The sequence below is a fragment of the Pristiophorus japonicus genome, chromosome 31 (assembly GCF_044704955.1).
Source record: "Pristiophorus japonicus isolate sPriJap1 chromosome 31, sPriJap1.hap1, whole genome shotgun sequence".
Lineage (NCBI taxonomy): Eukaryota > Metazoa > Chordata > Chondrichthyes > Pristiophoridae > Pristiophorus > Pristiophorus japonicus.
The window spans coordinates 11,759,361-11,782,690 of NC_092007.1; the positions used below are offsets into that span (position 1 = coordinate 11,759,361).

At 48.0% G+C, this 23,330-nt stretch overlaps 2 protein-coding genes across 2 annotated transcripts in view; one reads left to right on the forward strand and one right to left on the reverse strand.

Annotated features, from left to right (window-relative positions):
• Nucleotides 1–260: 260 nt before the first annotated feature.
• The window catches only part of LOC139240444 (lens fiber membrane intrinsic protein-like), a 59,435-nt gene continuing 36,365 nt past the window's right edge, over nt 261–23,330 (forward strand). The window contains exons 1-2 of the mRNA XM_070868970.1: nt 261–402; nt 1,041–1,175. Coding sequence (XP_070725071.1) covers nt 279–402; nt 1,041–1,175 — 259 coding nt within the window. The 5' untranslated portion in view covers nt 261–278. The remainder of the gene's footprint in view (nt 403–1,040; nt 1,176–23,330) is intronic.
• LOC139240293 (chemerin-like receptor 1) lies at nt 16,208–17,212 on the reverse strand. Its single transcript, XM_070868756.1, has one exon. The coding sequence runs from the start codon at nt 17,210–17,212 to the stop codon at nt 16,208–16,210; it is 1,005 nt and encodes a 334-aa protein (XP_070724857.1).

The window sequence follows — 23,330 nt, forward strand, 5'->3', positions numbered from 1 at the left end:
TCTATCTCTAGCTCTAACTATCTACCTTTCTCTCTATCTCTCTCTCTATCTCTCTCTGTATCTCTCTCTCTATTTCTCTCTGTCTGTATCTCTCTCTCTGCCTCTTTCTCTCGCTCTCCCTCCGTCTCTCTCTCTCTCTGTCTCTCTTTCTCTGTCTCCCTCCATCTCTCTCTCTGTATCTCTCTATCTGTCAGTCTCTCGCTCTGTCTCTCTCTGTTTCTCTCTCTATCTATCCCTCCCCCTCTCTTGCAGGTTACTGGAACGCTATCAGAGCCTTTATGATCCTGTCAGCGATGTCCTGTTTCTCGGGGCTGATCGCGGGAGTGCTCGCTTTCGCTCACTCCTACTTCTTCGAGAAGTTTAACCACACCTTCGCTGCAGGAATCCTCTTCTTCATCTCCAGTGAGTATCATTACTGGCGGGTCATCACTGGCTGCGGTGTGAGAGAGGGAGAGAGAAAGGGAGAGAGAGAGAGAGAGAGAAACAGACAGACAGAGAGAGTGAGACAGAGAGCGAGACAGAGAGAAAGAGATAGACAAGGCGAGAGAGAGGGAGAGAGAGAGAGGGAGACAGGGAGAGAGCGAGAGACAGAGAGACAGACACAGGAACAGACAGAGACAGAGAGAGCGAGCGAGACAAACAGAGCGAGAGATAGAGACAGTGAGAGAGAGAGAGAGAGACAGGGAGAGAGTGAGAGAGAGACAGAACGAGATAGACACAGACAGAGAGAGACAGAGAGAGACAGAGACAGAGAGATAGCGAGAGAGAGGAGACAGAGACAGACAGAGAGAGGGAGAGACAGAGACACAGAGAGGTATAGACGCAGAGAGAGAGAGAGACAGCGAGAGAGAGACATAGAGAGAGAGGGACAGCCCAGAGCAGCAGTGATTGATTGTATGGGTCGGTGGGGCGGTGTGTGTGAGCAAGTTGCACGGACTGGCACTGCGGTAACTTGTGGCGAATGGGGGGCCTGTGGGAGAAGGGATGCTGCGGGAAGTGTACGGGTTGTAACGCTCTGCTTTTCTCTCCATCCCGCCCAGCGTTCCTGGTGCTGTTGGCCATGGCTGTGTACACCGGGGTCACTGTCAACTTCCTGGGCAAGCGCTTTGGCGACTGGCGCTTCTCCTGGTCCTACATCCTGGGCTGGGTGGCCATGCTGCTCACCTTCTTCGCAGGTAAGGCGCGGGGCTCTGCCAGCACGGTGGGGAAGATCCCTCAGATCACTGCCCCATCAAATGTGAGCTTTTCCACTTTGGTCGGAAGGATTAAGAACATAAGCGCACAAGAAAAAAGAGCAGTAATAGGCCATGCTGCTCCTCGAGCCTGCTCCAACATTTAATACGATCATGGCTGATCCGGTCATGGACTCAGATCCACTTCTCTGCCCGCTCCCCATAATCTCTTAATTCCTTATCGGTCAATAAACTGTCTATCTCTGCCTTAAATCTAATCAATGTCCCAGCTTCCACAATTCTCTGGGGAAGCGAATTCCACAGATTTATTACCCTCTTAGAGTAGAAATTCCTCTTCATCTCAGTTGTAAATGGGGGGCACTGAGCACTGATCTGGTCTCCATATACCTGGGTTAGACCACACATGGAGCGTTCTGCACAGTCTGGTCTTTCTATATCTTGGTGAGACAACACTGGCAGCACTGTGCACGGTTCTGGTCTCCATATACGTGGGTTAGACCACACTTGCAGCACTGTGCACAGTTCTGGTCTCCATGTACCTGGATTAGACCAGACTAGGAGCACTGTGCACAGTTCTGGTCTCCATATACCTGGGTTAGCCCTCACTTGGAGCACTGTGCACAGTACTGGTCTCCATATACCTGGATTAGACCACACTTGGAGCACCGTGCACAGTTCTGGTCTCCAAATACCTGGGTTAGACCACATGTGGAGCACTGTGCACAGTTCTGGTCTCCATATACCTGGGTTAGACCACACTTGGAGCACCGTGCACAGTTCTGGTCTCCATATACTTGGGTTAGACCACACCTGGAGCACTGCGCACAGTTCTGGTCTCCACATACCTGGGTTAGACCACACTTAGAGAACCGTGCACAGTTCTGGTCTCCATATACCTTGGTTAATTTACATTTGGAGCACTGTGCACAGTTCTGGTCTCCACATACCTGGGTTAGACCAGACTTGGAGCACCGTGCACAGTTCTGGTCTCCATATACCTGGGTTAGACCGCACTTGGAGCACTGTGCACAGTTCTGGTCTCCATATACCTGGGTGAGACCACACTTGGAGCATCGTGCACAGTTCTGGTCTCCATATACTTGGGTTAGACCACACCTGGAGCACCGTGCACAGTTCTGGTCTCCATATACCTGGATTAGACCACACTTGCAGCACTGTGCACAGTTCTGGTCTCCACATACCTGGGTTAGACCACACTTAGAGCACCGTGCACAGTTCTGGTCTCCATATACCTTGGTTAATTTACATTTGGAGCACTGTGCACAGTTCTGGTCTCCGTATACCTGAGTTAAACCACACTTGGAGCACTGTGCACAGTTCTGGTCTCCATATACCTTGGTTAGACCGAACTTGGAGCACTGTGCACAGTTGTGGTCTCCATATACCTGGGTTAGACCACACTTGGAGCACCGTGCACATTTACGATATCCATATTACAAAAAGGAGAAAGTGCAAAAGAGGATTTACGAGGATGATACCTGAACTGAGAGGTTATAACTTTCAGGAAATGCAGCACAGGCTGGTGTTCGGTAAAAAGTGAAGGCTGTGGGCTGAGCTGATAGACATCTTATGAAAGAGATTATGAAAGGGTTAGATAGGGTAGGCGTAGAGAAGATGTTTCCACTTGTGGGGGAGACCAGAACTAGAGCCATCAATATACGACAGTCACTAATAAATCCAATGGGGAATTCAGGAGAAACTTCTTTACCCAGAGAGGGGTGAGAATGTAGAACTCGCTCCCACAGGGTAGGGTCGATTCGAATAGCAGAGATACATTTAAGGGGAAGCTGGATAAACACATGAGGGAGAAAGGAATAGAAGGATATGGTGATGGGGGAAATGGAGAGGGGAGGGAGGGGGCTGGTGTGGAGCATAAACCCCGGCACGGAGCGGTGGGGCCCAATGGCCTGCTTCTGTGCTGTAAATAATTTGTAGATCGACCTTTATCCCGAACTGGCCGAATGATCAGCAATGACATAAACCTCCTCTTTTCTGAGTGGAAACAACAGGTCTTGCAATGCTTCTGTACTTTGTAGAATTAAGACACTTGTGGCGAGAGAGGAGGATGTCACAACGCACAGCCAGCTCCGACAAATAGCAACGTGGTAAATGAGAAGATCATTTTTATTGTTGATGCAGTTTGAGGGATAAATATTGGAGAACTCACTTCTGCTCTTCTTCAAAATAATAGCCATGGGATCTTTTACATTCCACCTGAGAGGGCAGAAAAGGCCACATGTTTAATGTCTCATCTGAAAGACAGCACTTCGACGAGTGCAACGCTCCCTCAGTCCCGCCGCTCTGACAGTGTGGTGCTCGCTCTGCACTCGCCCTCCAACACAGCAGTCCTCCTTAGTACTGCGCCTCCGACAGTGTGGCACTCCCTCAGTACTGCCCCTCTGACAGTGCGGCACTCCCTCATAACTGCCCTCTGACACTGCAGTGCTCCTTCAGCACAACCCCTCCGACAGTGCAGAGCTCCTTCATGACTGCCCTTCCGATAGAGTAGCGCGCTCTCAGTACTGCCCCTCCTGAAGTGTGGTGATCTCTCAACACTGCCCTTTAGTTTTACCCTAGATTGTTGTGCACAAGTCACTGCAGTGGGAATCAAACCCACGACCTTCTGACTCGAAGGCGGGAGTGCTGCCCACCGAGCCAAGGTTGACAGGGGACAAGTAGCAGAATGGATCGCAAGCTGGCTGCAAAACAGGAAACAGAGAGTAGAGGTTAAGGGTAAGTTATTCAGACAGGCGGAAGGTGGAAAGTGTTGTTCCACAAGGATCGGTGCTGGGACCACTGCTGTTCACCATTTACACAAAGGATTTGGACTCGGGAATTGGAAGTACAATGTAACAATTTGTGGACAAAACCAAATTGGGGTTTGCAGATAACACAAGGGAAGAAGGAGACAACATACAAGAAGAGATTGATCAATTTGCTGAATGGGCGGGTAATTGGCAAATGAAGGTCAATAGCGATAAGTATGAGATCAGGAGGCCACATACTGTTTGGATTATAAGAGTCTAAATGGGATAGAGGGACTGAGGGGCCTGGGAGGTACAGATTCACAAATCACTAAAAGTAGCGACACAGTTTAATAGGACCACAAAAAGCAAACCAACAGTCGTGTTCAATTCTTGAGGGATAGAATTCAAAAGCAGACAGTTTATGTTAAGTTTGCAGCCAACCTCGTTAGACCACACTTGGAGCACTGTGCACAGTTCTGGTCTCCAAATACCTTGGTTAGACCACATTTAGAAACATAGAAACGTAGAAAATAGGTGCAGGAGTAGGCCATTCGACCCTTTGAGCCTGCACCGCCATTCAATGAGTTCATGGCTGAACATGCAACTTCAGTACCCCATTCCTGCTTTCTCACCATACCCCTTGATCCCTCTAGTAGTAAGGACTACATCGAACTCCTTTTTGAATATATTTAGTGAATTGGCCTCAACAACTTTTGTGGTAGAGAATTCCACAGGTTCACCACTCTCTGGGTGAAGATGTTTCTCCTCATCTCGGTCCTAAATGGCTTACCCCTTATCCTTAGACTGTGACCCCTGGTTCTGGACTTCCCCAACATTGGGAATATTCTTCCTGCATCTAACCTGTATAAACCCGTCAGAATTTTAAACGTTTCTATGAGATCCCCTCTCATTCTTCTGAACTCCAGTGAACACAAGCCCAGTTGATCCAGTTTTTCTTGATAGGTCAGTCCCGCCATCCCGGGAATCAGTCTGGTGAACATTCGCTGCTCTCCCTCAATAGCAAGAATGTCCTTCCTCAAGTTAGGAGACCAAAACTGTACACAATACTCCAGGTGTGGCCTCACCAAGGCCCTGTACAACTCTAGTAACATCTCCCTGACCCTGTACTCAAATCCCCTCGCTATGAAGGCCAACATGCCATTTGCTTTCTTAACCGCCTGCTGTACCTGCATGCCAACCTTCAATGACTGATGTACCATGACATCCAGGTCTCGTTGCATCTCCCCTTTTCCTAATCTGTCACCATTCAGATAATAGTCTGTCTCTCTGTTTTTACCAACGAAGTGGATAACCTCACATTTATCCACATTATACTTCATCTGCCATGCATATACCCACTCATCTAACCTATCCAAGTCACTCTGCAGCCTCATAGCATCCTCCTCGCAGCTCGCACTGCCACCCAACTTAGCGTCATCCGCAAATTTGGAGATACTACATTTAATCCCCTCGTCCAAATCATTAATATACAATGTAAACAGCTGGGGCCCCAGCACAGAAACTTGCGGTACCCCACTAGTCGCTGCCTGCCATTCTGAAAAGTACCCATTTACTCCTACTCTTTGCTTCCTGTCTGACAACCAGTTCTCAATCCATGTCAGCACACTACCCCCAATCCCATGTGCTTTAACTTAGCACATTAATCTCTTGTGTGGGACCTTGTCGAAAGCCTTCTGAAAGTCCAAATATACCACATCAACTGTTCTCCCTTGTCCACTCCACTGGAAACATCCTCAAAAAATTCCAGAAGATTTGTCAAGCATGATTTCTCTTTCACAAAACCATGCTGACTTGGACCTCTTTCCAAATGCACTGCTATGACATCCTTAATAATTGATTCCATCATTTTACCCACGACCGATGTCAGGCTGACCGGTCTATAATTCCCTGTTTTCTCTCTCCCTCCTTTTTTAAAAAGTGGGGTTACATTGGCTACCCTCCACTCGATAGGAACTGATCTAGAGTAAATGGAATGTTGGAAAATGACTGTCAATGCATTCGCTATTTCCAAGGCCACCTCTTAAGTATTCTGGGATGCAGTCCATCAGGCCCTGGGGATTTATCGGCCTTCAATCCCATCGATTTCCCCAACACAATTTCCCGACTAATAAGGATTTCCTTCAGTTCTTCCTTCTTACTAGACCCTCTGACCCCTTTTATATCCGGAAGGTTGTTTGTGTCCTCCTTAGTGAATACCGAACCAAAGTACTTGTTCAATTGGTCTGCCATTTCTTTGTTCCCCGTTATGACTTCCCCTGATTCTGACTGCAGGGGACCTACGTTTGTCTTTACTCACCTTTTTCTCTTTACATTTCTCAAGAAATGTTTGCAATCCGTCTTAATGTTCCCTGCATGCTTCCTCTCATACACTATTTTCCCTGCGCTAATCAAACCCTTTGTCCTCCTCTGCTGAGTTCTAAATTTCTCCCAGTCCCCAAGTTCACTGCTATTTCTGGCCAATTTGTATGCCACTTCCTTGGCTTTAATACTATCCCTGATTTCCCTTGATAGCCACGGTTGAGCTCCCTTCCATTTTTTATTTTTATGCCAGACAGGGATGTACAATTGTTGTAGTTCATCCATGCGGTCCCGAAATGCCTGCCATTGCTCATCAACAATCAACCCCTTAAGTATCATTCGCCAATCTATCCTAGCCAATTCACGCTTCATACCTTCAAAGTTACCCTTCTTTAAGTTCTGGACCATGGTCTCTGTATTAACTGTTTCATTCTCCATCTTAATGCAGAATTCCACCATATTATGGTCACTCTTCCCCAAGGGGCCTCGTACAACGAGATTGCTAATGAATCATCTCTCATTACACAACACCCAGTCTTAGATGGTCTCCCCCCAGTTGGTTCCTCGACATATTGGTCTAGAAAACCATCCCTTATGCACTCCAGGAAATCCTCCTCCACCGTATTGCTTCCAGTTTGGTTTGCCCAATCTATGTGCATATTAAAGTCACCCATTATAACTGCTGCACCTTTATTGCATGCACCCCTAATTCCCTGTTTGATGCCCTCCACAACATTACTACTACTGTTTGGAGGTCTGTACACAACTCCCACTAACGTTTTTTGCCCTTTGGTGTTCTGCAGCTCTACCCATATAGATTCTACATCATCCAAGCTAATGTCCTTCCTAACTATTGCATTAATCTCCTCTTTAACCAGCAATCCTACCCCACCTCCTTTTCCTTTTATTCTCTCCTTCCTGAATGTTGAATACCCATGGATGTTGAGTTCCCAGCCCTGATCATCCTGGAGCCATGTCTCTTCAATCCCAATCACATCATATCTGTTAACATCTATTTGCACAGTTAATTCATCGATCTTATTACGGATATTCCTTGCATTAAGACAAATCCTTCAGGCTTGTTTTTTTTAACACCCTTTGTCCTGTTAGAATTATGATGTAGTGTGCCCTTTTTGTTTCTTGCCTTTGTTTACTCGGCCTTCCCTATTGCTTTTTACCTTTCTACCATCTGTTTCTGACTCCATATTACTTCGCCCTATCTCGCTGCATAGGTTCCCATCCCCCTGCCATATTAGTTTAAACACTCCCGAACTGCATGAGCAAATGTTACCCCTAGGACATCAGTTCCAGTCCTGCCCAAGTGCAGACCGTCCCTTTTGTACAGGTCCCACTTCCCCCAGAACTGGTTCCAATGTCACAGGAATTTGAATCCCTCCCTCTTGCACCACTGCTCAAGCCACGTATTTGTTATAACTATCCTGCTCCCTCTACTCTGATTAGCACGTGGCACTGGTAGCAATCCAGAGATTACTACCTTTGAGGTCCTACTTTTTAATTTAACTCGTAGCTCCCTAAATTCAGCTTGTCGGACCTCTTCCCGCTTCTTAGCTATATTATTGGTACCTACATGTACCATGACAACTGGCTGTTCACCCTCCCTCTCCAGAATGATCTGCAGCCGCTCCGAGACATACTTGACCCTTGCACCAGGGAGGCAACATAACATCCTGGAGTCTCGGTTGCAGCCGCAGAAACTCCTATCTATTCCCCTTACAATAGAGTCCCCTATCACTATAGGTCTCCAACTCTTTTTTACACCCTTCTTTGCAGCAGAGCCAGCCATGGTGCCATGAACTTGGCTGCTGCTGCCCTCCCCTGATGAGTCATCCTCCTCAACAGTACCGAAAGCAGTGTACCGGTTTTGCAGGGGGATGACCGCAGGGGACCCCTGCACTACCTTCATTGCACTGCTCTTCCTGCTGGTCTTCCATTCCCGAGCAGGCTGTGGACCCTTCACCTGCGGTAAGACCAACTCACTACACATGCTATTCACGTCATTCTCAGCATTGTGGATGCTCCAGAGTAAGTCCACCCTCAGCTCCAACTCCGCAACGCAGTCTGTCAGGAGCTGGAGGCGGATACACTTCCCGCACACATAGTCGTCAGGGACACCAGAAGTGTCCCTGAGTTCCCACATGGTACAGGAGGAGCATATCACGTGACCGAGCTCTCCTGTCATGATTTAACCCCTAGATAAACTTAATTTGGCAACAACAATGCTGAAGTTTACTCACTGTTATAGACGATAAAAAAGAAATACTATTTTCCAATCACCAGCCAATCACTTACCCCTTTGGCTGTGACTTGGAGCATTGTACACAGTTCTGGTCTCTATATTGTAAAAATGGTCTGAAATGCTGCAGTGTCGCTTCAGTACTGCCCCTCCGACAGCGCAATACGGCGCTCCCTCAGTACTGCCCCTCCGACAGTGCGGCGCGCCCTCAGTACTGTCCCTCCGACAATGCGGCACTCTCTCAGTACTGCCCCTCCCACAGTACGGTGTTCCCTCAGTACTGCCCCTCCTAGAGTACGGCACTCCCTCAGTACTGTCCCTCCGACAGTGCGGCACTCGCTCAGTACTGCCCCTCCAACAGTGTGGCACTCCCTCAGTACTGCCCCTACGACAGTGCGGCACTCCCTCAGTACTGTCCCTCCAACAGTGCGGCACTCCCTCAGTACTGCCTCTCCGACAGTGCGGCGCTCCCTCAATACTGCCCCTCCAGCAGTGCGGAACTCCCTCTGTACTGCCCCTCCGACAGTGCCGCGCTCCCTCAGTACTTCCGTTCCAACCATGCGCCACTCCCTTAGTACTGACGCTCGGACAGTGCAGCGCTCCCTCAGTACTGCCCCTCCGATGTTATGAGGCTCCGTCAGTACTGCCCCTCCGACAGTTCGCCACTCCTGCAGTAGTGACCCTCGGACAGTGCGAAGCTCCCTCAGTAATTCCATTCCGACAGTGGAGCGTTCCCTCAGTACTGCCCCTCCGACAGTGCAGTACTCTCTCAGCACTGCCCCTGCAACAGTGCAGCGCTCCCTCAGAGTTTGGGATGTCCTGAGGTGGTTAAAGGCACTAACCAATTCCACAACCAACGGATCGGATTAAAGCTCTGCAGTCCTGCCACATCCAGTCGTGAATGGTGGTGGAGCATTAACCAACTAACAGGAGGAGGAGGCTCCATGAATGTTCCCAGCCTCAAAGATGGCGGAGCCCGGCACATGAATGCAAAAGACAAGCTTGAAGCATTTACAAGCACCGTCAGCTAGAAGTGACGAGTGGGTGATGCACATCGACCTCCGCCTGAGGTCCCCACCATCACAAAAGTCTATCTTCATCCAACTCGCTTCACTCCACGTGATGTCAAGAAGCGTCTGAGCGCACTCGACAGAGCAAAGGGTCTGGGCCCCGACAACATCCCGGCTGTCTTGCTGAAGACTTGTGTTCCAGACCTAGCCACGCTGCTCGCCACGCCATTCTAGCACAGCTCCAACACTGGAATCTACCCGACAATGTGGAAAACTGCCCAGGCAGGTCCTGTCCACAAACAGCAGGACAAATCCAATCGGGCCAAATATCGCCCCATCAGTCTACTGCCCATCATCAGCAAAGTGATGGAAGCTGTCACCAACAGTGCACTTACTCACTAATAAACGACTCTTTTTTTAACGACAGGCTTTCGAGCAAAGGAAAAATTCTTCAACTCCCCAACCATTCACTGCCAGTAAGTTTCACTACAAACGCACATTATCCACACTCACAGGAATTCCAGAATTCTTTCAAGCGTCTTTCACTCAGTGAAATCCTGTGGTGTTTTTTTATACATTTCTTGACGCAATACTGACAGCTCTCAGTGTTGGTTTCAACTTCTCCTTTACTCTCGGTCCCTTTAAAACCTGCTTCGAAATAACCCTATTGTTCCCACTAATTAATTTCTCCTCCGAGCTCTGTCTGTTCTGAACTGTATCTCTGTGCTGTTTCCTTTAACGCCTAAATTCCCCACGGACCGTGCGTTCTTACACCCTCTTTCCATTTCCTTCTGAAACTTTACATAGAAATATAGAGACATACAAAATAGGTGCAGGAGTAGGCCATTCGGCCCTTCGAGCCTGCACCACCATTCAATATGATCATGGCTGATCATGCAACTTCAGTACCCTTTCCTGCTTTCTCTCCATACCTCTTGATCCCTTTAGCCATAAGGACCATATCTAACTCCCCCTTGAATATATCCAATAAATTGGCCTCAACAACTCTCTGCGACAGGGAATTCCACAGGTTAACAACTCTCTGAATGAAGAGGTTTCTCCTCATCTCAGTCCTAAATGGCTTACACCCTTATCCTTAGACTATGGCCCCTGGTTCTGGACTTCCCCAACATCAGGGACATTCTTGCTGCATCCAACCTGTCCAGTCCCGTCAGAATTTTATATGTTTCTATGAGATCCCCTCTCATCCTCCAAAACTCCAGTGAATATAAGCCTAGGCGATCCAGTCTCTCCTCATATGTCAGTTACGCCATCCCGGGAATCAGTCTGGTGAGCCTTCGCTGCACTCCCTCAATATCAAGAACGTCCTTCCTCAGAGTAGGAGACCAAAACTGAACATAACACTCAAGGTGTGGCCTCACCAAGGCCCTGTACAATTGCAGTAAGACCTCCCTGCTCCGATACTCAAATCCTCTCACTATGAATGCCAACAGACCATTTGCCTTCTTCAGCGCCTGCTGTACCTGCATGACAACATTCAACGACTGATGTACCGTGACACCCAGGTCTCATTGCACCTCCCCGTTTCCTACTCTGCCATCATTCAGATAATATTCTGCCTTCTTGTCTTTGCCACCAAAGTGGATAACCACACATTTATCTGCATTATGCTGCATCTGCCACTCGTTTGCACACTCACCTAACCTGTCCAATTCACCCTGCAGCCTTTTAGCGTCCTCCTCACAGCTCACACCGCCAGCCAGCTTCGTGTCATCTGCAAACTTGGAGATATTACAGTCAACCCCTTCATCCAAATCATTAATGTATATTGTATATAGCTGGGGTCCCAGCACTGAGCCCTGCTTCACCCGACTAGTCACTGCCTGCCATTCTGAAAAGGACCCGTTAATCCCGACTCTCTGCTTCCTTCTGAAACATTTCCTCCAGCTTTTTCTTACTTTCCTTCAACTCCACTCACTGCTCCTTCCTTCTCTCTTTCTGTCTGTCCCTCTAACATCAGGGGTGTCAAACATACGACCCGTGGGCCAGACTGCGCCCCCCCAACCCCTTCCTCCGGCCAGTCACATGCTGTACACTGTGCCGGCTGCTTGATTATTTCTCGGTCCCACTGCTCCCATTAATGACACTTCACTTTCTGTGTCAATTACTGCTTGACACAAAGTGCTCAGCGACTAGAGAGTGTCTCCTGGGGACTGGGGAACCGACTCGGATTCGGCTCAACCCAAAAATGCACAAAGTTACTTTCACTGCTGCTGTCCAGGTTAACAGAAGGGACGGAAGCAGCAGTGGTTTTAAACCATTACTGACAAACCAGGTTATAAGGCAAAGGATCAATCCAGTCTGCTTCTCGGCGGGGCTAACTCGCAGCCAGCTTCACTCTCTGTCTGTCGCTGTGTCCCTCACTCTATCCCTCTGCGTGAATAAATTTAAGACAGAAATAGACAGTTACTGAACAGTAAAGGGATAAGGGGGCGGGCAGAGAAGTGGAGCTGAGTCCATGATCAGATTAGCCATGATCGTATTGAATGGCGGAGCAGGCTCGAGGGGCCGTGTCGCCTACTCCTGTTCAGATTTCTTAGGTTCTCATGTATTTTCTTATTCATGGAATAACCTTTTAAATCTGGTGATGGCCCATCAAGTAAGTGAGGCTGCAGTTAAAGCTCGCTGTGTGGTTTATACAGCCGATGTTCAGTAAATGAATCCCGTAGTATTATGCTTTTCACTTTCATAGGCCCACCTGTGCGGCCTGTGGGGGGTGCATTTGAATCCAAACCGGCCCACAACCCCATTGAGTTTGACACCCGGAAGTCGGTTTATCACTGCTTCTTCCTCGCTAGTACTTCTTGCCATATCTGGTTCCATCTCCCTCTGTAAATTAATCTTTGTACCAGCGTTGATCTTAACTCACAACTGACTCAGTCCGACACAGGGGACCTTGTCTCGTATCCAACCCCCAAAACCGTATCAGCGCCGTCGACAAACACCCGTGCACACCCCTCTCTATGGGGCAACATTTCAGTCACACGCCTTGTAATTGGCTCATCCAGACTTCTTGACACTGTTTGTCTATTACAAGTCCCTGTCATTCAGGCACCAAATCTGTCAGACTTATCTTCACACAACAGGTTTTAGTCTGTAAGGTTTATGTTTGTTTTCTCTACACTTTGCAGGGTTCGGACTTGTAAGTCAAAAACAAAACAGACACAGGGTGTTTCTTTTCACACACCTATCCAGGGGTTATTTTTACTTAGAATAATCTAAATAAATACAAGCAATCACGATAGTATTAAATGCACAATCATTTTTAATTTTTAACCCGCTCTCACCAATCACATTGAACTATTAACAGTTAAACATTGCCTATTTCCTAATTGATTACAAAGCAAAGACTCTCACATGAGTTAACTCCAGCCTTAGTCAGTGATTGGAAATTAACCACCATGATTGACTTCGTAACTGACCAGGTCACCACTCACATTGACCGCAGCGCTGACCTCATGTATTACAGCCATCCTTTAATAGTTTTCTAGAGGTATTCCCACCGTGTATGTAATTGTCTAGGTCTAAAACAAAGGGATAGTCTTTCACCATGAATAGGTCTTTCATTCTCTTCTCTTCACAGTTCCCAGACATTGCCTGTGAGAACTGTCTCTTTGCAGCTGTGAGATGTTAAAACAGATGAGAAAGACTTTTGAATTTGCAAAGCCTTTTGGGTCACAAAAAATCAGTCAACGCATGTTTTCAGCCACCTTGGAGCAGTTTGCAAGCAAAGTTATTAGCATAAAATGAGCCCAAAAATGCTGTAGTCTTACAGATGCTGCAGGTTAGCTGCATTAAATCTCTGTCTGATATATTCCAGTACTTTTTAAATGCAATGAGGGTTTCTGCCTCTGCCGGCCTTTCAGGCAGTGAGTTTCAAACCCCAACCAGCCTCCGGGCGAAGAAACGTCACCTCAAATCCCCACAACATAGGCCGAGTAATTACAGGCCTGTCAGCCTAACCACAGTTGTAAGAAAATAATAGGAAAAAATCCAGAAACATGGGATAAATCTGCATTTGGAAAGGCAAGGATTAATTAGGGAGGGTCAGCATGGATTTGTTGAGGGATGTTTGACGAACCTGAATGAATTTTTTGAAGAGATAACCAAGAGGGTCAATAAAGGTTGTGCGTATGAAGTAGTATTTTTGGACTTTAGCAAGGCATTTGATAAGATCCCACCTGTAGACTGGTCATTAAGGTCAAAGCCCATGGGATACAGGGCAAAGTGGCACGTTGGATCTAAAATTGGCTTGGAGGTAGGATGCAAAGGGTAATGATTGATGGATGTTTTTGTGACTGGAAGGATGTTGCCAGTGTGGTTCCGCATGGCTCAGTACTGGATCCCTTGCTTTCGATGGTGTATATCAATGAATTAGATTTGAATATAGAGAGTATGATTAGAAGTTTGCAGGCAATGAAATGGCTGTGTCGGTGATAATGAAGAGGAAAGTCATGGGCTGCAGGAGGATATCAATCCACTGGTCAGGTGGGCAGAGCAGTGGCAAATGGAATTTAATTCAGAAAAGTGTGAGATGATGCATTTTGGGAGGGCTAATAAGGAACGTGTATACACATTAAGTGGTAGGCCACTTTATAGTGTAGATGAACAAAGGGATGTTGTGGTACTTGTCCACAGATCCCTGAAAGTTGCAGGCCAGGTGGATAAGGTGGTTGAGAAGGTATACGGAAAGTTTGCCTTTACTGGCCGAGGTGTAGAATATAAGAGCAGGGAGGTTATGCTTAAATTGCATAATACCTTGGTTCGGCCACAGCTGGAGTACTGCCTGCAGTTCTGGTCGCCGTATTGTAGGAAGGACGTGATTGCACTAGAGAGGGTGCAGAGGAGATTTACTAGGATGCTGCCTGGAATGGAGAATCTTAGTTATGAGGACAGATTGGATAGGCTGGGTTTGTTCCAATTGGAACAGAGGAGGTTGAGAGGAGACCTCATTGAGGTGTACAAAATATTGAGGGGCCTGGAGATAGTGGATAGTAAGGGTCTATTTCCATTGGTGGAGGGGGCTCGTACGAGGGGGCATAGTTTTAAGGTGGTTGGTGGAAGAATTAGAGGGGATTTGAGGAGGGGCTTCTTTATGCAGAGGGTTGTGGGGATCTGGAACTCGCTGCCTGGAAGAGTGGTGGATGCAGAAACCCTCACCACTTTTAAGAGATGGTTGAATGGTCACTTGAAGTGCAGTAATCTGCAGGGTTACGGACCTAGAGCTGGTAATTGGGATTAGACTGGATGACCTTATGTTGGACGGAGCAGATATAACGGTAAGTACTGCAGGGAATAGAATACGGCCAGGGTGATCTCCTCGACTAGTGTCGATCGCCTGGATGGGTCAGAGAGGAACTTTCCCAGATTTTTCCTCCCTAAATTGGCCTGGGTTTTTATCAGGTTTTTGCCTCTCCCAGGAGATCACATGGCTCCGGTTGGGGTGGAGTGTAGAATGTTTCAGTTTAAGGGGTGTCGCAGTTGTGTGGGGCAGGCTGGTTGGGCTGGGTGCTCTTTGCCTTTCCGTCATTGTTCATGGGTTTATATGTAACCTTCAGGGCTGCTGACCAGGGAACATGCGACTCTTTGTCGGCCGGCGCGGACACGATGGGACGAAATGGCCTCCTTCTGCGCTGATCATTTCTATGTTTCTAAACCTCCTACCAATTAGTTTACAATATGCAGTAATGAGTTGCACGAAGGAATTGAATATAATATCTCCAACTTTGCAGATGACACTAAGCTGGGTGGCAGTGTGAGCTGTGAGGAGGATGCTCGGAGGCTGCAGGGTGACTTGGACAGGTTAGGTGAGTGGGCAAATATATGGCAGATGCAGTATAATGTGGATAAATGTGAGGTTATCCACTTTGTTGGCAAAACCACAAAGGCAGAATATTATCTGAATGGTGACAGATTAGTAAAATGAGGTGCAACGAGACCAGGGTGTCATGGTACATCAGTCATTGATGGTAGGTAAGCAGATACAGTAGGCGGTAAAGAAAGCAAATGGCATGCTGGCCATAATAGCGAGAGGATTTGAGTATAGGAGCAGGTAGGTCTCACTGCAGTTGTACAGGGCCTTGCTAAGACCACACCTTGAATATTGCGTGCAGTTTTAGTCTCCTAATCTGAAAACGACACTCCTGCTATTGAGGGAGTGCAGCAAAGATTCATCAGACTGATTCCCGGGATGACAGGACTGACATATGAGGAGAGACTGGATCGACTAGGCTTATATTCACTGGAATTTAGAAAAATGAGAGGGCATCTCATAGAAATATTTAAAATTTTGATGGGACTGGACAGGTTAGACGCAGGATGAATGTTCCCGATGTTGGGGAAGTCCAGAACCAGGGGTCACAGTCGAAGGATAAGGGGTAAGCCATTTAGGACCGAGATGAGGAGAAACTTCTTCACTCACAGAATTGTGAACCTGTGGAATTCTCTACCACAGAAAGTTGTTGAGGCCAGTTCAGTCGATATATTTAAGAGGGAGTTAGTTGCGGCCCTTACAGCTAAGGGGATCAAGGGGTATAGAGAGAAAGCAGGAATGGGGTACTGAAGTTGGATGATCATCCTTGATCATATTGAATGGTGGTGCAGGCTCGAAGGGCCGAATGGCCGATTTCCTGCTCCTATTTTCTATGTTTCTATGTTTGTATGTATTGATTCCCTCTGGTTCTTGTCCCGTTGAAGCGACTTCTTGAGCATGTCCCTGAAGTCCTGCCACATGAAGATGTAGAGGACGGGGTTGATGCAGCTGTTGACACAGGCCAGGCTGCAGCTGAACGGGCCTCCTATGACCAGCAGCGACCGTCGCAACTCGCTCTGCGGGTGGAGCAGCAGCGCGAGGACAGAAACGACGTGGTAGGGCGCCCAGCACAGGAGGAAGGCCAGGATGATGGCGGCCATGATCCTGAAGGGTTTGCCGCTGCTGGGCGCCAAGCGGTGATGCCTCAGCTGCAGTCGGATTATGGCGTAGCTGGTGGCGATGACCAGGAACGGAAGAAGGAACGCGCTGAGGAAGCGCACCAGTGTCAGCGCTCTGTACCGTGGGTATCTTGGGCTCCCCGACCACTTGCCGTCCAGCAGGTAGTCGTCGGAGCACACCATCCGGTTGTCCTGGGGCACCAATCGTTGGAAGGCGAACGATGGCGCACTAAAGAAGGTGGCCGCCACCCACACCCCCAGGCTGAGCAGGGTGGCCAGCCGTGGGCCGCGGTGGTTCCGGGACCAGACGGGCAGCACCACCGAGATGCAGCGGTCCAGGCTGATGGTGGCCAGCATAAATATGCTAGCGTACAGACACAGCACCAACGCCCCATAGCTGAGCTTGCAGAGCAGCCAGCCAAAGGGCCAGTGGTTGTCCAGGGCGATGTTCGCGGTGAAGAGAGGGAGCAGCAGAGAGAAGATGAAGTCGGCCACGGCGAGGCTCAGCAACCAGACGGTGTAGGCCGTTCTCTTCAGCTTGAAGCCGGTGGCCCAGATGACCAGCCCGTTGCCCAATACGCCCAGGATGCAGGTGACGATGTAGATCGCCACAACACAGGCGCGTATCCCTCGCCGCAAACTGGAGTTGTCTACGGTCGCCGGGACATCGGTCGGAACATCGCTGGAGTTGACCGACTGAAGATGCTCGGGATCCATTTCAGATGTCGCACCTGAAGAGAAGGACACAGAGAGAGAGAGAGAGAGAGGGAGGGAGCGGGAGGGTGAGAGAGTGAGAAAGAGGGAGCAAGAGAGAGAGAGCGAGAGAGAGAGAGAGAGAGAGAGGGAGTGAGAGCGGGAGAGAGAGAGGGAGCAAGAGAGAGAGAGAGAGAAAGCAACAGCGAGAGAGAGATAGAGAGAGTATGCAAGTTAGAGAGAGAGGGAGGAAGCGGGAGATAGAGTGAGAAAGAGTGAGCAAGAGAGAGAGAGAGAGAGAGAGAGAGAGAGAGGGAGTGAGAGCGGGAGAGAGAGAGGGAGCAAGAGAGAGAGAGAAAGCAAGAGCGAGAGAGAGATAGAGAGTGAGAGCACGTTAGAGAGAGAGGGAGGGAGCAGGAGAGAGACAGAGAGAAAGAGGGAGCACGAGAGAGAGCGCGTGAGAACGGGAGCGAGAGAGAGCGAGTGGGAGTGAGAGTGGGAGAGAAAGAGCAAGAGAGAATGAGAGAGAGAAAGCAAGAGTGAGAGAGAGAGAGAGCAAGAGAGAGAGCGAGTGGGAGAGCGGGAGAGACAGATAGAGAGATGGAGCAAGAGAGAGAGGGAGATTGGGAGAGAGAGAGAGAGAGAGTGAGAGAGAGAGAGAGACAGGGAGTAAGAGGGAGAGAGAGAAAGAGAAGGAAGCATCCATCAGAGTTAACACCAGTACTGCAATCTCGGAGATTGGCATAATTTTCCACCTCCGGAACATCATCCGTCTCCTCCCCTGTCTCAGTCCAATTTTTGTTGAAACCCTCGCCCGTGCCTTTGTCATCTCCAGACATATGTATTGCAACGAACCCCTGGCCAACGTCCCTGATCTTATGCCCATCCAAAGCTCCCATCTTTTAACTCACACCAAGTTCCGTTCACCCACGCCCCTCTTCCCGCCCCCCCCACCACCACCCCCTGCCATTTTGCTTGCTGACCTACATCGGCTCTCGCTCCAGCAGTGCCTCGATTTTCAAATTCTCATCTTTCTTTTCAAAGTCCTCCGTGGCCTCCTCGTCCCCTCCCTCGCTATATCTGTAAATTCCTCCAGACCCTACAATCCTCCGAGATCTCTGCGCCCCTCCAATTTTGGCTGGTTGCGCATCCCCCCCCCCCCCTACAATATGTGTGCCTTTGCGTCGGCTCACAGGTTTGTAGAGCAGTTGCATTGGGAGTGTCTTAGTCAGTCACGTCATGTTCACAAGACTCAATAAAGCCCCATCCAGTGGGGTTTGTGGTGTCCACAATAAGGCACATGGTTGTGAGCCTGCTGGATGAAATTTTAACGTGTAATGTGAACTTTTAATAAATCAACTAGTTCTTAAAAGCAACTGAGTTCCTAGGAATTCCTAAGCAAACAACCCATGAGCCCATGGACAGTGTTGAACTAACAAATAGAGCTTGTGGAAAGCCATTTTTAATCATTGAAAAGCAATTCAAGTTGATTGAGTGAAAACAGCTGTTCAGTTAAGAAGGCAATATAAATGTGACAACGGGTTATTTAAGTAATTTGGGAGCCTTTGACAGGTAATGGAATTGGCAAAATCTTAAAGTTAAAGATTACAAATCTTTTTTTAGAACTAATGACATCAGTGAAGTCTCAGCAGGTGTGGCTGAATCGCAAATATGCAATCAATCAGTTCGGTCGAAGAAGAAAGCTATTCTTCCAGTCATGATTGGTGCAGAGACTTATGCTATCTTAGTGAACACTTTATTGCCAAAGGAAAATTATCTCTACACTGCGATTTTGGATAATGCTGTATGAAATAAATTTATATCTGGACTAATGGATGAACGCATCCAATCAAAATTGTTAGTTATGGATGATCTCTCTTTGGAGAATGCTTTCAAGATAGCCACCTCTATGGCAGAGAAAAATATTAAGGGATTTCACCCATTACCAGCAGTAGTAGCAGTTCACAGTCACCGAGTTGGACACACATAGGAGAGGGTGAACCGTCGTCTCAGGGAGGGTTCTGAAACCAAGGCAACTCGATGTCATAGGTGTAATGGCAAGCATACAACACTGTGGGTTCAAGTGGGCAAGATGCTCGTGGTGCCAAATATGGTAACACTTTGTAGCAGCAGGTAAATACAACGATAATCAAAGCCTTCACTGAGTGGAAACCAATCAGAACAGTGTAGATTTTGCAGCATATGCAGTGAAGGGCAAGGCAGTACATTCCTCATGTCGGGATTTCAGAACCATTGTAATGATTAATAATCGTTGGATTAATATGACAAAAGACACAGCGGCTGATTTCAGGGGAATTTCTCTACCATCCGGTGGAGCGGGGGTTGGGGGGGGGGGTGGAGTTGGGCTTCAGTTGGGAAGACTATGAGGAAACGCGAGCTAACTAGACATAATATTGTTAACTGGGCCGATCAAGATCTTAGGAAAAATGCTAACATGTGGATGGATGTAAGGTTTCCAGGGACATTCAAGAGGACACAGGAAGATAGAAGTCAGGAATCCCAGACTATATACCCAAAAAGCAGAAATTGTACTGGACGATCTCCGGCATCAAACAAGAATATGGAAAATGGGCCTAGCCGGCCTACAGCAAATAAATGGCAGTCGGAGCAGGAGGAAGTTAAAAGCTTATAGCAACATATTCAGGCTCAGAAGTCGAATTCGTAAAATTGTAATCATGATAAGTAATCTTTTGAAATATTCTGCATATATCTTGCTTCTAAAAAGGGGAAGCAGTGAGTATGCTCACATGTTTGTCGGGCTGTTGAGTTGGGAGTGGCTTATGCAGTCACGTGATGTTCACAAAACTCAATAAAACCGCAGCCCGTTGGGTTCGGGGGATCCACGATGGGGCAGGTGGTTGTGAGCCCGGTGGATGAGACAGGCTGTAAACCATGGCCGTGCCTTCAGCTGCCTTAGCCCAAAGCTCTGAAATTCTCTCCCTAAACCTCTCCACCTCTCTCTCCTCCTTTAAGACGCTCTTTAAAAACCGACCTCTTTGACCCAGCTTTTGGTCACCTGTCCCTAATATCTACTTATGTGACTCTGGGTTAAATTGTGTCTGATAACGCTCCTGCGAAGAGCTTTGAGAAGTTGCACTACATTAAAGGTGCAAGAAAATAAAACAGTTAATATTAAGATGCATTGAAGGAAGCTGCATCTGTTCTGCCATCACCCGCGAATGTGTTCACGTGACCTCGCGGGCCATATGAATATCTCCACCCACTAATGGCAAATACAGCTCTCCCTCACTACTGCCCTTCCAACAGTGTGGTGCTCCCTCAGTACTGCCCCTCCGACAGTGCAGCACGCACTCAGTACTGCCCCGCCGACAGTGCGGCACTCCCTCAATATGTACCAACAGACAGTGAGGCACTCCCTCAGTACTGACCCACCGACAATGCAGCACTCACTCAGTAGTGCCCCTCCGACATTGATAACTCTCTCATTCCAGGAATCAACCTGGTACCCTATCGATCCCCATGGCAATCCTTAAAGTCGATGATGATCTGTAGAATTGCCTGTGTCTGCTGGGCTCCTGTTGCAAGTACAAGACGAAGAGTGACCGAGGGACTCTGCTTGTCTGACCTGCTGGTTCGAATTCGGAGAGTTCTGCCTTCAGATATTCCCTTCCTCTCCTATACAGACCAACCCATTTCCTTTCTCTGATGACAACCGATCACATGATTCGTGAGGAGATGGTGTCAGATCTTGTCTCGGCACAGTACAAACAGCAACTTGGTAGATATTTACCGATCAGATTGGAGGCTGCAATTTAGCAGCATTGAATCTTTGTCCGATACAACTGGTGTGATGTTTATGGATAAATATTGGCCGCAGAACATGGGAGAGAACTCCCCTGTTCTCCATCCAATAATGGCCGTGGGATCTTTTACATCCACACAAGAGAACAGAATGGGCGTTGGTATAAAGTCTCATGTGAAGGACGGTCCCTTCATTTTCGGAAGGATGGAATTCAAAAGCAAAGAAGTTATGTTAAATTTGCAGCCAACCTTCGTTGGACACACTTGGCGCAGTGTGCGCTGTTCTGGGTCCATATACCTGGATTAGACCACACTTGGAGCAATGTGCACAGTTCTGGTCACCATATACCTGGGTTGGATCACATTTGGAGCACTGTGCACAGTTCTGATCTCCATATACATGGGTTACAGCAGACATGGAGTACCGTGCACGAGTTTTGGTCTCCATAAATCGTGGTTAGACCACACTTGAAGCACTGTGCACAGTTCTGGTCTCCATCTACCTGGGTTAGACCACCCTTGAGCACTGTGCACAGCTCTGGTCACCATATACCTTGGTATGTCCACATTTGGAGCACTGTTCACAGTTCTGGTCTCCATATACCGTGATTAGACCACACTTGGAGCACTGTGCACAGTTCCAGTCTCCATATTGCAAACAGGAGAAGGTGAAAAAAAGATTTACAAGGACGATACCAGAACTGGGATGTTATAACTATCACTAATGGCTGGTATTCTTTGCTCTAGAAACGAAAAGCTGAGGGGTGACCTGATGGAGGTGTTTACGATTATGAAAGGGTTCGATCGGGTAGACGTAGAGAAGATGTTTCCACTTGTGGCGGAGACCAGAACTAGGGGCCATCAATATACGACAGTCACTAATAAATCCAATGGGGAATTCAGGAGAAACTTCTTCACCCAGAGAGGTGTGAGAATGTGGCAATCACTCCCACAGGGGGAGGGGTTGAGTCGAATAGCAGAGATACATTTAAGGGGACGCTGGAAAAACACATGAGGGAGAAAGAAATAGAAGGATATGGTGATGGGGTGAGATGGAGAGGGGAGGGAGGAGGCTGGTGTGGAGCATAAGCCCCGGCACGGAGCGGTGGGGCCCAATGGCCTGTTTCTGAGCTGCAAATACTTTGTAGTTGGACTTTAATTTGCAACTGACCCAATGACTGCCAATAATGTAAACATCCTCTTTTCTGACTGGAATCAACAGGTTTTGCAATGCTTCTGTACTTTGAGGAATTAAGACACTTGTTGCGAGAGAGGAGGATGCCACAATGCACAGCCAGCTCCTACAAACAGCAACGTGGGGAAATGAGCAGCTCATTTTTTTTTTGTTGATGTTTGAGGGATAATATATTGGAGAACTCCCCTCTGTTCTTGTTCAAAATAATGGCCGTGGGATCTTTACATTCCACCTGTGAGGGCGGATGGGGCCCAGCATTAATGTCTCATTTGAAAGATTCTACCTTCGAAATGGCGACGCTGTCTCACTAAAGACCCTCCGACATTGCGATGGTCACTCAGTACCTCCCTCATAATTATGACCATAAAAATGCAAACCAAGAACTGGAGATCATTTCGGGAAGTATGGAATTCGAAAGCAAATAAGTTCTGTTAGATTTTCTGCCAACGTCGGTGAGACCGAACTCGGAGCGCTGTGCAGAGTTCTGGTCTCCATAAACCTTGGTTAGACCACACGTGGAGCACTGTGTACAGTTCTGGTCTCCATAAGCCTTGGTTAGACCACACTTGGAGCACTGTGCACAGTTCTGGTCTCCATATACATGGGTTAGATCACACTTGGAGCATTGTGTACAGTTCTGGTCTCCATATACCTGGGTTAGACCACACTTGAAACACTGTGCACAGTTCTGGTCTCCATATACCTGGGTTCGACCATACTTGAAACACTGTGCACAGTTCTGGTCTCCATATACCTGGGTTAGACCACATTTGGAGCACTGTGCACAGTTCTCGTCTCCATATACCTTGGTTAGACCACACTTGGAGCATAGTGGACAGTTCTGGCCTCCATGTGCCTTAGTTAGACCACACTTGGAGCATTGTGCCCAGTTCTGCTCTCCATATAACTGGGTTAGACCACACTTGGAGCACGGTGCACAGTTCTGGTCTCCATATACCTGGGTCAGACGACACTTGGAGCACTGTGCACAGTTCTAGTCTCCATATACCTTGGTTAGACCACACTTGGAGCATACTGCACAGTTCTGGTCTCCATGTACCTTAGTTAGACCACTCTTGGAGCATTGTGCACAGTTCTGGTCTCCATATACCTGGGTTAGACCACACTTGGAGCATTGTGCACAGTTCTGGTCTTCATATACCT